A 16,488-nucleotide genomic window follows, 5' to 3' on the forward strand; every position below is an offset into this window, starting at 1 on the left:
CTTTTGTATCAGATATTCAATTAGTATCACAGTACCCTTCAAGTACTGGAGGATATATTGCGTAGTATATGCCAAAGTAAATTTAAGATAACTTAGGCTCTCACTATCATTTTATAGTGTTCGTGACTAGGATTGCTAGTATACCAACTTAAACTGAGCACGCTAGGTCAGACCTTGTACAAATTATTAAGTATATTAAGCTTCCAATGATTCTTGCATACTCTTCTTGAGTTATAGGATCCTCCATATTCACGCTCAAGTGTTCACCGAGGTTCATTGGAGTTTATGCTGGAGTGTTGTCGAATGCATTGATTTTTTTCAGTATATTTTTTATATAGTGGGATTGACTCAAATAATGTCTTCATCTCGTCCTAGAATTTTAATTCCAAGGATAACACTGGCTAACCCCAAATATTTCATATCGAAGCTTCAACTCAATATACATTTGACCTCATCAATCAAGCTTACATCTTTAGTCATGGTCAATAAATTGTTTACGTACAAATATACTATGATGAAACTGGAAGGTGTTTTCTTAATGTAAATACACTTGTGACATTCATTTATTTTAAATTCATTTGATAATGTGAAATTATCAAAAATTTGAAGTGTCATTGCAAAGGTATCTATTTTAGTCAGTAAATAAACTTTATCAATTTGTACACCTTATTTTCCTGGCCATGAACAACGTAACTTTTCGGTTGTTCCATATATACTTCTTCTTCTAAATTACCATTTAAGAATGCAGTCTTCATATCTATTTGGTGAATCTCAAGATTGTTCAAAGATACAATCGAAGCACTCGAATGGATATTATCCTAGTTACTGATGAATATGTGTTTAGAATTGTTAACGGATTGAATCATTTGTGAAGACTGATGATTCGGATCGGTTAAAACTCATTCGTAAACGTTAACGAGTCGGGCCGAACAACATAAATAAACTCGTTTAGTTAACGAACAAGCTCGACCTTTGTTCAAGAATATTCGTGAACGTTCATTAAAATAATATATTTATTATAAATATTATATATATATACGTATAAAATTATATTTTATAAACAAATAATTAAATAAAATAATTTTTAATTTCAATTTCAATTTATATATGAATTAAAAATATATATTAAAAAATAATCCAAAATTAACAATAATGTAAATTTTAAATTTCAACTCAAGAATAATTTTAAATTTCTAAATAAAATATCATATTATTAAAACTAAAATAGTATATCAAATTATTAATTAATCCTAATTCCTATATCCTCAATTCCTAAAATTTAACCTTAATTTACTCACATTTTCTCCCACAAACCACAAGTCCGCCGCTCAGACCAAACCGCTCTCTCCCTGTCTTCGTCAGCATCCGACCGACCCTGCCGTCCTCCTCCACCGCACGCCGCCGCTGCCCACCCCTATCCTTCTCAACCACGAGACACGCCTACGCTTTCTCCCTCAGCCCGGACTTCGACGCCCTGTCCTCCTCGACCGTGCACCGTCGCCGTCCTCTTTGACCGTGCGCCACCGTTGCCCGCCGTCAAACACACAACCGCGCGTCGAAGTTTCTGATAAGTTTGTATTTATTTTCACCGCTTAGATTTTTATATTTAGCAACTCAATAGGCTGTCTCATTCACAAATAGTGTTCCAAGTTTCACCCATTTTATTAATTTGATTGATAGAAAAATATATGTTGCTTTACATCGATCTATTACCAGAACTTCTGGTAATTTCAATTTAATTTATGTAGGTTTGTCTAATTATATAATTATATATCTGCCGTTTGATTTGGACAAAATAAATTAAAATCTAAAAGATCAAATCTTTATGAATACAATCGATGATTGAACTGCATAAAATAAAACTGCTTATATTACCAAAAATTCCAATTTCTTGGATCTTACAAATCCGTATATCTAATTGAATAATATTCAATTTGGTCATCATAACTTTCCATTTATACAAGGGTTTTGAATGTTTTTCAGTTTTGAATTATATTTTATGTGATATTTTGTTAAAAATAAAATATGAATGAAAACGAAGAAATTAATTTTTTTATTTAATATTTTTCATATTTGTAACTGCAGCTAGGTTTCAAAGTTAATTCCAACAAAATTGATCTATTGTTCTTACCATGGATTTTTCTGATCATTTTGTTGAATAAGCTCCTATTGACGAAGGTGAGGATAATTAAATGCAAAGTAATCAATTTGAAAATTCTTGGTGATAGCCAATACAAGGTAAAGAAGGAAATGTTGAAGAGAACAGGGAGACTTAAAAAAAAAAAAAAAAAAAAAAAAAAAAAAAAAAAATCTGAGCTAAAAAATCATATGTGTGACAACATATGAAAAAATATTTCAATCCGACAAGTCACTAAAAATGCAATGCATCCATTGTAAAGGGATCTGGGAAGAATGACAACTACGTACAAACGTCATCTGAATAGGTGCATTAAAATATTCTTACGTTTGGAACAACAAGTTCTTTTTTTCACCACCGAATCTCCTTCGGAAGGGATAACTTCAATTTCCAATTATAAGTACGATCATGCTAATGTACAGAAATTTGAATCTCATATGTTTTTGGTTTATGAATATTCTTTTCTAATAATGAAGCATACCGTTTTCAATAAGTTTTTAAAAGTTAACTTTGCATATTGTGAAGAAGGATTGCATTACTACTTTGGAATTTGAGAAAAAATAAAAGTTTGAAATCAATGTTACAAGATGTTACAAGAACTAGTCTAACAACTGATCTGTGGAAATTGAAAATTGTTCAGTATATAGTGGTGACTATACACTTTGTAGATGACAATTGAATATTACAAAAGAAAGTGTTTTAGTTCTGAAATATGCAACTCCTACATAAATGTGTTATTATTTTGTATGCACTTAGTAAATGTTTTATTGACAATGCGTCTTACAATGATGATTAAAAGATGATTTGTTGTTGAAAAAATAATTAATTATTGAGGGAAAGATATTTCATGTTCATTGTTGTGAACACATTCTAAATTTGTTGGCGCAAGATGATCTTAGAGAAATTGGTTCTATAGTTGATTGTGTTTGAGATGGAATAAAATATTTATGTAAGTTTGAAGCACGTCTCATTGAATTTAGCAAGATACAAAAGAAATTCACTTTGTCTTTGAAGAAGTTATTTCTTGATTTTCCAACACGATAGAATGAAACACATATGATGTTAGCTAATATTGATGTTGGATTTTGTTATGTACCAACTGAATTCGAGTGGAGCCAAGTGGAAGATATTTTTCAATTTTTAGGAGTTTTTCATGAGATTACAAATATGATTTTTGAATCTGAATATTCAATGGCTAATATTTTCTTCCTTTGGTTGTATAATATTAAAGAGCTTTCTGAATATGAAATATACACATCATTCTTCTGATATGAGGTCTATAACATTAAGAATGAAAAAGAAATTGCACATGTACCGAGAAATTAATTTGTTAATATATTTTGGTATTTTTACGCAATGGGGGCCAGGCAAATCACCAGGGTTAGCTATAATCAAATATTGGGCCGTGGATTACTCTAGGCCGGAGATCATCTTCCTTGGGTTGCCACATTTTATTATTTGGGTGTATACAATATCAAGAATCGATGAGTTTTTATATTGAGATCAAAATTGATATATTTTGATTATATTGGGACTAGTATTGATTTTTTTTCCTAATAATTAAATATAAACAATTAATAAAAATAAATTTAATTTTATAATTAACTTATAATTTATTCAATAAATTACAAAAATAATAAAAAATATATAGAATTAATAAATATGTAATTAAGTTTTAAATATATATATATAATATAAGTAACAACATCGATTTAAAATACAACAAACATAATAATATTGATAATATAATATTAAAATTAACAAACATAACAACATACATAATAACCTAAAAAATACAATATTCTAATTAATAAATATAACAACATAGATAATATAAACAATTCGTTAAATAATTTGACCTTTAATTTTTTCTCGTCCATATCCAAATTTTCACCTTTTGCTAACAATATATTAAAGGATAACCTATTTTTTTAGCCTAGTATTTGACCCATTTTATTATTTTAGGATGTTAAATGAACTATGTTTGAAAATTGTTCCGCAAGTAAAAAATTTTTGTTAAAATAACCCTTCGGTTCCGAACTCGCCACGCTGGTCCGCCGTTGCTAATGTGGCGCTGACGTGGTTGATATGTTACCGCCACATAGATGCCACATCAACAACAAACATTTTTTTTTTAAATTTTATAAAATATCTTGGTAAACTATTTTTTTAGTCTCAATCTGACCTCCTTTATCATTTTAGGATTTTAAATGGACCATGTCTGAAAATAATCCGCAAGTAAATTTTTTTGCTAAAATGGTCCTCCAACGTGTCACTTGCGTGGCGATGACAAGTCAGTCGCGTCAGTGCTACATCAACAACGACAAACTAGCGTGGCGAGTCTGGCACCGGAAGACCATTTTAGCAAAAAAATTTTACTTACGGGATTAATTTCAGACATAATCCATTTAAAGTTCTTAAAAGGATAAAAGGAGTCAGATATGAGACTAAAAAAATAATTTATTATATTAAATGTTTCAAACATTTTTATTTGGATAAGATCAATCCTTTTTTTTTTCATTTATCTTCTTTCATATCAACAATGTGATCCAAATGTTCTATAACTTTCGCATTTTGAATTTTCATATCTTCAAAATCCTCATAAAAAATAGAATCTAAGTCTTTTTCTTGTATTCGTTTTTCTTTATTTTTGTAAGCTTTGACACCAAGGGGGACAAATAGGAAGTGGTTCATCAAAAGTGTAATGTGTGGTGTTGAAGGATTTGAACCTTATAAATATCCATCAGCTTCGTTGGTTTTAGTTCTTTTAGAACCACCACTATTATCATGAAATGCTTCACTAAAAATATTAGTAGCACAATAAATCGTATAAATGTTGGTTCATGTTTCGACTCACACCATGGATGTTCACACGTGAAAGACTTACCACAATTGACAAAATATATTTTGTATGTCTTGTTTAAACATCATCACTAAACTGTATGTTTTGTCTTCTTTGGTTAGCTTGCTCATAACAACAAACAAATTTTGATATAGCTTGATTATTTTTTTTTCCAATGATTTTTACACTGACTTGAACTTCTTCGTGTACCTATATCCAATTTGTTTTCTATGTAGTATTCATATATTTCTTTTCAAAACGCATAACATTTTTATCAATTTTTGTAATGACATCTTTGCTTATGTTAAGCCATGTATTAACAAGAAGTAGATCTTCTTCATGACTCATTTGTTTTCATTCCCATGTTAAAGTAACAATTTGCACATCATCAGCTTGTGTATAAAATTTAGGATTGTCTTCCGTATGTGCATTTTGCATTGAACCAGATGGTGGTGGATATAATGAAACTCCAAATGCTTGAAAGCTCGGCCGGTAAAAATTGAATTTTGGTTTGATGAGTTTTGTGAACATTCTTGATTTTCAAGCATATTCACAAAACTCTTAAACATAAAAGAATTTTGAGAATTAGTGGAATTTTGAAAATTTTGATCGATGATTGGAAGCAACGTGTGAAGAAATAGTATATATGAAGTTGATGTGTTACCATATGCATAGAAGACTCTTATTTATAATACGCAATATTGTGCCGTAAAGTGAATTTTCACATCAAATTAATTGTTGTACTAGTTTTATTGAATTGATTATTGACACATTTTGGACCCTTTTTTGTTGTAACATCAAATCACATTTATTAAATTATTTTTTTATTTAAAGATACATAAATACAAATAGTTGTATCGTGAATTGAATTTTCACATCATATTAATTTTTATTGAATTTATTATTGTATTTGTTTTTTGAGCAAAAATCAGTTTAAGTCCCATTCAAAACCATTTTTTTTTTCATTTTTAGTCTCATTCAAAAATATTTATCAAAACTAGTCCCACAAAAAACAAAACTCATCATTTTTAGTCTCACCGTTCAAATTTTAGCGGAATATGCTGATGTGGCAATTACGGACGCTACTTTGGCCGTTGAGTCGGATCGAACATAGACGTGTTGAAACTAAACACGCCCGTTTTATCCTCAAAGCACACCTGTTCCAATGGGCATGTTTAAACACGTCCGTGTTTATACAAACACACCCGTGTTTCGTCGAGCCAGTTCGACGGGAGAAAGTGTGGGATGAAGCTTCACACGTCGGACAACGTCAATGGCTGGAGGAGAGACAAAATTGCACCCAAGGGGATGAACTCAGGGTGGAAGGGAACCCAAAAAGCCCAAAAACTAGCCGAAGAAGGGACTAAGTCGCTTGCGAACTTAAACCCAAGCTTTTTTGCGGACGAGAGGCCACAGCGTGCCGGAACAGAAGAAAAAGCTACCAATCGACCAAGAATAGCCAAGGATGAAGAAATTAGGGTCAAGGGGACCCCCAAAATCCAAAACCCAGCGGAGAACGGCCATCGGAGGGTTCCACAGCAGACCGGCGATGAAAGACTTGCAACTTGAAGAATAGGTGAGAAACAGTTTAGTAGACCGCCAGACGATTGACGAATGGGGGAAGGATCCACCGGACGGCGACCTCTATGCTTTAGACGAAGGATTTCTGGCCGCGCTCAGTCCCAACGTGTGAAGCTTCATCGCAGCTTTCTCCAGTCGACCCGTTCGATGCTACATGGCGTGGTTGTATAAATGCGGCCGTATTTAAACACGTCCATTGAAACATGTGTGATTTGAAGATAAACACGGGCGTGTTTAGTTTCAACACGGCCGTATTCGATCCGACTCAACTGTCAAATCAGCGTCTGTAATTGCCAAGTCAACATAGTCCGTTGAAAAATTTGAACTGTGGGACTAATGATGAATATTTTTTTGTGTGTTGCTAGTTTTGATAAATATTTTTAAATGAGACAAAAATTGGAAAAAAAAAAGGTTTTGAACGAGATTGGAAATGATTTTTGCTCTAGTTTCTTACACAATTTTTACTTTTATTATTGTAATATCAAATCAAATTAAAATATTTAAATTTATTTTTATTTAAAGACACATAAGTATAAATAATTGTACCATAAATTAAATTTTGATATCACATTAACTTTTATTGAATAAATTATTATACTAATTTCTTATATAATTTTTACTTTTATCATTATAATATTAAATCAAATTAAAATATTTATTTTTTTATTTAAAGACACATAATACAAATAATTATACAATAAATTTAATTTTTATATCATATTAACTTTTATTTAATTGATTATTGTACTACTTTCTTTCACAATTTTTACTGTGATCATTCTAATATCAAATCAAATTGAAATATCTAAATTTGTTTTTCTTTTATTTAAATTCACATTAAATACAAGTAATTGTATAATATATTGAATTTTCAAATTACATTAACTTTCATTTCATTGTACTAAGTTCTTTCACCATTTTTACTTTTATTATTGTAATATTAAATAAAGTTGAAATATCTAAATTTGTTTTTATTTTTAAAGATACATAAATAAAAATAAATTTTATGTTAACTTTCATTGAATTGATTATTGTATTAATTTTTTATATAATTATTACTTTTATCATTGTAATATTAAATTAAATTAAAAGATTTTTTTTCTTTAAAGATGCATAAATACAATTATAATTCCTAAATTGAATTATTAAATAAACAAATATTAATAAATATGTATATTAAATTAAAATTATTATTATTTAAATTAATTTAAAAATAGATAATTTAATAACAGAAAAACAAATTAAAATTTTTGTAAATGGATGTTAATTTGAATTTTTGTTTAAAAAATATTTTGATTAATACTTTATGAGAGAAAATAGTATATTTTTATTGAAAAATTATATCAAATGAATAATGTTGATTTTGATTTAAAATATTAAAAAAAAAAAAAAAAAACAAACCCTTAATGAGATAGATTTCTATGGTGATGTGACAAAAAGAAAATATAAAGTAAAAGATATAGTTTAATGTGCAAAGCTCTATCTAACACATAAACAACTGAAACAATTAAGTTTTGTTTCTTAATTTATACAGATTTTTATACTTTACATAAAAAAAATATTCTTCAAACCAAAACACAAAATAAACACACCTATATAAAAATTATGTAATTAATATAAAGATAAAATTTTATGTTGAATATTAATTTTTTTATGAAAAATATAAAATAAAACATACTCTCTTTCTGTTTAAACTAAAAGTAAATTTTATTATTTTCGTTTTTAGTTTGTCTTATTTAAAAATATTATTTTTTTTCTAATATTGTAAAAGTATTTTATATACAAATACCAAATTATTTTTATTTTTACATAAATTACAAAAATATTATTATTTATCTGTACTTTATAAGATAAAAAATATCAAATTATTTTACACACTTTCACTAACTAATAAAATATTACTTCATATTTCCCCGTTTAAGGATTATATTTATTTTTGTCTTATTATACTTAACATTAAATATATTTTTATATTTATATAATTATCGTTATATCAATATTACAAGATACTAATAGAAATATTTGTCATTTTTCTTTAATTTGTATTTATGTTTTGATATAATAATTAAATATTAAAAAATCAACACGTACAAAATAAATATGATATTTAATGCCGGAGGATGAGAGTATTATTTATTAATGAAGTGAGAAAGAGAGTATATATATTAAAAATTATATATATATATATATAATTCGTGCACAAACAAACACTTTATTTGATATTCTCTCAATTTTATAAAATTGTTCATATTATTATAGGCATGAGATTTCAGCAGAAGTATAATAATTGAATAAGTAAAAAATTTGTATTAATAAAAATAATTATTATATAACATAAATAATTAAATAATTTAATTAAAATTTAAAATATAATTAAAATATATAATTATTTATTTTAATTAAAAGAGAAGACATGAATTATATAGGACGAGAGAGAACTACGAAAATTGACATTTTACTTAGGATGAAGAAAATAAAATGATAACACACTTTTTTTTTAATTTATTTTATTTTATTTTATTAATTTTTTGGAAAAGCCATCGACTTCAACCCAACGACTGTTTTTAACTCTCACTGGATCATCACTGATCACTCTCACACATCACCATTCTGTCTTTCACTGTGCAAAAAGAAGTCAGTCATGTGACTGCAACAGCACCCCACTGTTCAGCCACGGATAGATACATATAGAGAGACGACCGGACGACAAAAAGGAAAGAAAGAAAGAGTATCACAAACACGAAACAAACATCCCAACTACAATCCTGAATAATCCAACAAATCCCAATCCCAATCCCACCCAGTTCTTGACAGAAACCCCCACCCAAAAATAAAAATATCATCTCTCACGTCATTCCATTGCACCACCTGTTCATGTTTTTTCCGAAATCGAACCGAATTAAGGGCCTGCTCTGCTCTGCTCTGCCTTGTCGGCAAACTATTTCAACACCATATGGCCGGTGAGTTCCACCAGCATCAACACCCTCTATTCTACCAATCAAGCGGCGATGGCCCCTCCGGAGGGTTTGGGAATTTCTACAACGCCGCCGCTGGAGGAACCCTTAATGAGGGGCCGGCTCAGATGTTGTCCTCCCCTTCCCAGTCCCAGGTTAAGATTTCTCCGGGGGGCCCTTCTTCCTCGACGCTCTTATTGGATTCGGTTCCCGGCCTGAAGCATGACACCGGTCTTGCAGTCGAATGGTCCGTGGAGGAACAGTATAAGCTCGAGGAAGGCCTTGCCAAGTAGGTGGTACTTTTTCCGAGCAACAAGTACCTTTTGTTTTTAGTTTATCTATGGCTGTGGATTGAATGTGTTATTTTGAGGGTACTACTTCTGCTGCATGAGGTGCAACCGATGCATTGTGAAAGGGCTTGTTGGTTTGGTTTATAGGAATTGAGTAGTTGTCTTGATTCAAATTTTGATTTTTAGTCCGCCATCGAATGTGATTTGGCCATTTCTACATCCCGGTTTTTTTACTGTGTTCCGCCAAACCAATTGTCATAAGATATTGGTGGTAGTGAAGCAAGAATCAAGAATCTAGACCTGCTCGTCTTTTTCCAGGAGGCCTCAAAGCATTTGCTAATGCATGGTTTCATGATAGTTTTTTCGTTCGAAATAGTGGCAATTGTATGTTTTTTAATGTAGATTTTACAATTTTAGAGGATTAGTATGGTGTGTTTGCATGATGTCTTTTCTTAAAGTGTGATTGGTTTGTGTATGTGTTTAATATGTAGTTGAATGTGATATTTTCGGAGATTAAATTGCTTGTCTTTACAGGGGGAGTTTTGCTATAGTAAAAAAATCTTAATAAGAGAACAGAGCCTTAGGGTACAAGTTTACCAGAGGTTTACTACTTTAGCTTCTTCTTAATGTATTGATCAGACGTATGCCATGCTAGTAGATGCAAAGACAAAATATCGGGGATTGTATACAAGTTTGTGCATTTTCTTCTTTTACTCGAGTTGAAATGAATACCAACATCCCTATACATCAGTAGTGAATGACAGGAGAACTTTGCCTCGTCTACTTTGTACTGGTAATGCTTCTTGATATATTTCTATTAGGTAGTTTGTCGTTCTGTGCTAGTGGTTTGCAGAAATCCCTTAATTCCAATGTACTGATTATCGAACAGGCATGTGTGGTATTTTAGTTTTTCCTTTTGTGTGTCATGTCTACATAACACATTTGTTTTTCTGAATGGGATTTGTGGAATGATCTGGACTGATGAATGTGGACTTTTATTTTGTTTCTATTTGCCTTTTGTTAGTTTCTAATGTACCATTCCTGATTTGGCTGGCCGATTCCTACTTTGATTTTTGCAGATTTGCGAGTGAACCCCAAATTATGCAGTATATAAAGATAGCAGCTTTGCTAAATGACAAAACCGTGCGTGATGTTGCTCTACGGTGTCAGTGGATGGCGGTAAGTTAAGTACTTATCAGTGATTGATAACTTCTGTTTTTCGAAATACTTCATAGTACTCTGTTTTTATTCATCATGCCTAATTCATGGTCTTTGATAGAGGAAGCGAAGGAAACAGGACGATCAAAGCATCAGAAAGAAATTCAAGGAACAGAAGGTAATACTTTCAGTATTGCATATTATTGGCTTCAAGACCTGCTATGGTGTTCTTTTCGGAATTCAGAACAATTTATTATTTTAGTCCATTTCACTTAATGATGATAGATTTAGGTGGGTTAGGAGTTAGAACCTTCTAGCGTCACAGTAAAGTGGAGAATTATTCAATCAAGAAACATATGGAACCTCTGTTACCTGCGCTTTAATTTAAGAATGATTGACATGAAAATAACATGTGATGGCACACCTCTCTGCTCAATCCACAATTAAATTCAGCAAGATAAGCTTTCAAAATTTTGGTTGTTTTTGTAGTGTTTTTTCTCATTAGCCAGAAAATGACGTAAATGAAGGATTTTAAGTCTGAGATACCCATGTAATCACTTCCACTGCTGATGTGAACGACATGAATAAATGGCAAAAGAAGAATGCCTATCGAAAAGTGGGGGACTTACACTTTTCAACTATTATCTGGGGACCCTCAAAGATTAGAAAAGTATTCCATGATGATTATTCAAATACCTACTCAATCCCTATTCTTGCAATCTTCTAGTCCTGATTATATTAAAGCATAATAGCCATTTCGATACCAACACTAAAGGGTAATCCTAAGTGGGATATGTTGTTTTGGGCTTATAATTGATGTTTGTTTTGAAATTCCATCTCTACTTCCAAACTAGAAATGAGTAGGGAATTATTTTTCCTAAGCTCTTGTCTCTTCTAAACGTCTTTTTTATAAAATGTGTCCCGTGCAGGCATATAACGTCTCTTTCCACTTTAAAATGATATTTGGACGACGATCCTTTGTATTTGTCTTATTCTCATGAGCACAAGAACATAATTTCTTTTTTCTGCTGAAAACAAATAAATATTTAAATGTTACCATTTTCAGGATAAATTGAAGGAAATGTCTTTGAAGAATAACATAACTGCACCTTCTTCAGTGAGTGTGCCATCGTATTTGTCAGCCACAAAGCTTCATAATCTGAGTGATTGCATGCATTCAGGAGGTAAGTCTCAATAGCTAATGTATTAGCCAAATCTATGTTCTTTAAGTATCATTTTTAATTGTTTGATTTAAATGGCTTATATTTGCCTTCTTTTCAACTAATTGTAATTCCACAAGATTTCGTCCCTTGTCAAATTTAATGATTTTATTGTGATCTAATTCCTATTCTTTGTTTCGGTGATGTGAAATTTTAGCACTGGCCTAGCATTGGATGCTGGTACGACAAAGTGTATATTACCATAAGGGTCTTCACTATTTATTGTAGATAAAGTTAAGAATTACAAAGATACGCACTAAAATAGTTTGTCTGCGATAACATAGGCAAAATGGAAACAAAGAAGGAAATTGTTGATGCATGACTGAAAAGTTGAAATGCAAAATCGGAAGCAGGTGTGAATAATTGACCGAAAGGCATTGCTGGCATAATAACCTCTTAAATGCCATCTAGTGTGTCAAAAAAAATAACATTAATATATCTCTAATAAATCATCCAACTCTATATTCGATAAATGAGTGATGGAAAAAGAAGAACGCCATTAAAAAGTTATGCAAATCCTATGATTTATTCATTAATGAATTACGATAACACATTCCTAGAAGCACCAATCTTGCTAAAGTGGAACACTAGGTAGGAGAGAGCTCTTGATTTGGCTATAGCTTTTAAGCATAGTGTTGCAATTTACTCTCATCCTTTTCGGGAAAGAACCAGAATGATCCTATGTACAGTTCTGCTCCTCGATAATTACAATAATGTGTTTTGTTGCTTCAAAAAGAATAACTCATCTTCAGAGGTGGCCTCCATTTATCCATGTAATGAGGTGGGATAATTAATGGTTAGGTTATTTTTTTAAGATGGATCTGCCAGATATGTTGGACAAATATGTGATAATGATATATTACATCTAAAAAGCTGTCGTTAGTTACTCAACTAATTCATGTGCTAAGCTTTGCAAAAGAGTAGTGTCTGTTTTCAAAGGTGAGAGAAACTAAGGTTTGTTTACATGTGATATTTGCCGAAAATCATTGCCATGTGCTTTTGATTGTTGATTGAAACTTTTGGATGCTTTCTTTCTAGTTTTGTTATTCTATTTTATTTTTTCAACTTTCAGTACTGAGTCACATGTTCAGACATCTCTTGGAAGAAAACAATCAAGCTTTTTTGCAAATATCTGCAAATCTTTCAACTCTCAAGGTAATAATACTTGAACCTTAAGGTCATACATAGGTTATTAGATTAATTTATTTGATTATTTATCATTGTACAAGCTGAAGGAGAACACTTGTGTTATTAAAGGAAGCATGAATAAATCCAGCAACAGGATTTCATTATATCTTTGGAAGTGACGAACATGGGATGACTCTACCATATTTTGTTATAGTTGCATGTTGGCCAGGTCGATTAGATATTTAGATGTGTTGCAGATCTGGGAGTGTTTTATTTGTGATTTCAACCTTGTTTTTGCACTATTCCTTCTTCACTAAAATATATTTTCCCCTTAAAAAGATCGTGTTCAAAACGTGTTTCCCATTCCAAAACACAACCGAGCATGCTAATTGTTTCCCTTAACCAAGAGCCATAAATAGAAAGAAACTTTGCTAATAAGTGTTGTTTTTGTTTGTATTTTTCTATGTCGTATCAACTGGTGATAAATCTCTTTAACAGTATGCATATGGTGTTTTTCTTTTCATGCCAATATTCCCCGAAATTATTTGGTTTATTTTGTACCTCTTCTAATTTTGACTTCCATGTATCAGTTGCAGGATAATATTGAGCTCTTTTCACGCACAAAGAACAATTTAACTACCATTTTGAATGAGTATGCTTTTTACTGGCCTGTCAACCTCGACTTCCATATATATTGCGTTAGTAGTAGTAAAATATTTTACCGAATTTTGGTTACAGCATGAGAAATATGCCTGGGGTTATGGGCCAAATGCCACCTCTTCCAGTGCTCTTAAATGAGGAACTTGCAAGTAGCATTTTTCCGAATTCATCTCAGGTATCCATGGCTGCCACTCTTGAATGATTAATTGGTGGATATATATATATATATGTATATATATCCGTTTCCAGAGAAATATAAGCATCATTCTGTTGAATAATTTTATCGGTAGAAGAAATATATTTAGATACATATGATTAGCCTGTCGAATAATCTTTGTTCAAAATCTAATTTTAGTGCATATTTCTCAACTATTTATTGCTTCCTATTACATTATTATATAAGTAGGTAGTTTCGATCTTTACTATAAGACGTAGATAATATTATAATTTGATCATTACATGGAGATAGGTGTAAATATAGTGACCAAATCAAATAAAAGTTGTCGCTCGTGCCAATTCTCCCTTAAATATTCCATTTCAATCCTCCTATGTTATGAAGGTTCTTGATGAAACTCCACAAAAGTTTTTGAATTCATCTGAACCTGTGTAGGTGACGAGAGAGAGAGAGAAAACAATTTTATACTCCCTCCGTCTCATATAAAGAGTAACGTTTGTTTTTTGCACGTAGATTTTTTAATATTAGTATTATATTGAGTTGTAGTAAAAAAGACGAAAATATCTTCATTAATATTGTATAATATAAAGGTGGTGGCATTTGTATAATATATTGTAAGTTGGAAGGGTATTTATTATGTTTGGTAGGTAATACAATTACTAAATTAGGAAATGGTACCCTTATTTTGGGATGGACGAAAATGGAAAATATAACCCTTCTTATGGGACCGGAGGGAGTATTTTTTTATTTTATTTTTAGTTATAGTTGAATACTTTTGAGGCACTGAGGATATCTTTTTTTTGGTACAAAGTTTACTCAGGAGGCTTCTCTATATATAATTCCGTTTATTACCCTGCCTGTTTATATGTTCAATTTTCCGAATTAAATTTTTGAATGGTTTTTGATCAGCAGGACTCATGTTTGCTAATGAACCATGAATCTTTGTCATTTTGAAATTTTCTGTTGTGAAATGCAATCCTCGAACCCCTTCAGCCCTGGTGTGTAATATAAAACACAAACCCGTTTGTTCAAATGTTTTCAGTTTAGCGTTCCAGGTCCGATACTTCTAAAGCCAGAGCCGGGATGCTGATCGATGTCGTGATCTCACAAGTTAGTGTTATGTAAGTAGGGATTTCTGGAACAAGCTTTTTGTACACAATGAGTGAGTCATGTGTTATTGTTGGGAATATGAAAATTGTCTGGTATATATATATATATATATATATTTATATATCGATTCCGGTATATGTTTTTTTTTATTGCTCAACTTTTGGTTCAATAGTTTATCATGGATAAATATATTTGATTGTGTTCATACCCTATTTTCGATCCATTTTCGGTGAAGTATTAACTGTTTTTCTTCCTTCAAAATCATTGTCTCAAATACCTTTAAAAATAAATAAATTAATAATCATTCAAAACATCAATTTGAAATTGCCTGTGCACCTGAAGCCTTTATTTTGCCGTTTGTAGTATGGCTTAGTTTATACGGTTACGTTTTTAATCATTTTGGCAATGGCAGGTACATGCATAACATCCAAAATTAAAATCTTACAAGAAAATTCATTAGCATTTGGACATACAGCTTGTCCATTTTCCAAAAACAAATAGAAAAATTATTGCAACATTGTTGAAGGAACAACGTAAACCTGCTGCAGGCTATTTTATGAATTAGTAGACGACAGCTTAGCTAAAATTAGTATTGTATTTGTGATGGAAATTGAAATAACATCTTTTGGTCCTAATTCATAATCTCATTTAATTTGTAAACTTCTGACATACTTACCTACCAACTACTTTAACTAGAACACAAGTTTTGATCAATATATGCTTATGAGAATGAATTGCAACTTATGAAAATGGTTAGGGTGATTGATCGAAGCTAATCAATATATATATATATATAGCACTAGTAATGATTAGCTCTAATCAACACGTACAAATAGAACATATATTAAATATATGTTGTATAAATTGTTAGTACCTAATTGTTATATTTTACAACGGATGATATAGGTGTTATTTCTCTCTTTAAACAATTCTTGCATGATAGATCCAAAATTAAGGATCTTGGTTTAGTTTAATACTTTCTAAGAATAGAGGCGATTGAGTGTAATATTGGCCTCGTGTTTAGTCAGAGAAAATACACCCTTGAATTGCTTGCAGAATATGGTGTTTTGGAGTGCAAATCAGCCCTTGTTCCAATGGAACAAAATTTGAAACTTCATAATACTGTGACTGAAAGTGATAATCTTCTGTTTGACCCCGCTGTGTATCAACAACTTGTTGAAAAATTGATATATCTCACTATGACTCGTCCTGACATAGCATTTTCTGTTCAAG

General features: G+C 30.9%; 1 protein-coding gene across 4 annotated transcripts; it reads left to right on the top strand.

The window, feature by feature from the left end:
• Positions 1 to 9,165: 9,165 nt before the first annotated feature.
• Positions 9,166 to 15,373, top strand: LOC127244952 (uncharacterized). 4 transcript variants are annotated; one of them, XM_051265564.1, is made up of 8 exons: positions 9,166 to 9,803; positions 10,884 to 10,983; positions 11,084 to 11,140; positions 12,029 to 12,146; positions 13,255 to 13,337; positions 13,901 to 13,962; positions 14,049 to 14,145; positions 15,193 to 15,373. In XM_051265564.1, exons 1-8 carry the CDS (start codon positions 9,514 to 9,516, stop codon positions 15,268 to 15,270), a joined length of 885 nt encoding a protein of 294 aa, XP_051121521.1. In that variant the 5' UTR covers positions 9,166 to 9,513; the 3' UTR covers positions 15,271 to 15,373. The 4 variants fall into 4 exon arrangements, with proteins under 4 accessions (XP_051121521.1, XP_051121523.1, XP_051121522.1 ...); XM_051265566.1 differs by having other exon boundaries at positions 9,167 to 9,803; positions 15,201 to 15,373; XM_051265565.1 differs by having other exon boundaries at positions 9,168 to 9,803; positions 15,188 to 15,373.
• Positions 15,374 to 16,488: the final 1,115 nt, after the last annotated feature.

This window comes from Andrographis paniculata, unplaced genomic scaffold (assembly GCF_009805555.1).
Source record: "Andrographis paniculata isolate CXL003 unplaced genomic scaffold, ASM980555v1 Contig21END, whole genome shotgun sequence".
Classification (NCBI taxonomy): domain Eukaryota; kingdom Viridiplantae; phylum Streptophyta; class Magnoliopsida; order Lamiales; family Acanthaceae; genus Andrographis; species Andrographis paniculata.

Coding starts and splice junctions, on each gene's coding strand:
- LOC127244952 (XM_051265564.1), top strand. CDS start 9,514: ATGGCCGGTGAGTTCCACCAGCATCAACACCCTCTATTCTACCAATCA. Junction 10,984..11,083: donor TACGGTGTCAGTGGATGGCG/GTAAGTTAAGTA, acceptor GGTCTTTGATAG/AGGAAGCGAAGGAAACAGGA. Junction 12,147..13,254: donor TGATTGCATGCATTCAGGAG/GTAAGTCTCAAT, acceptor TTCAACTTTCAG/TACTGAGTCACATGTTCAGA.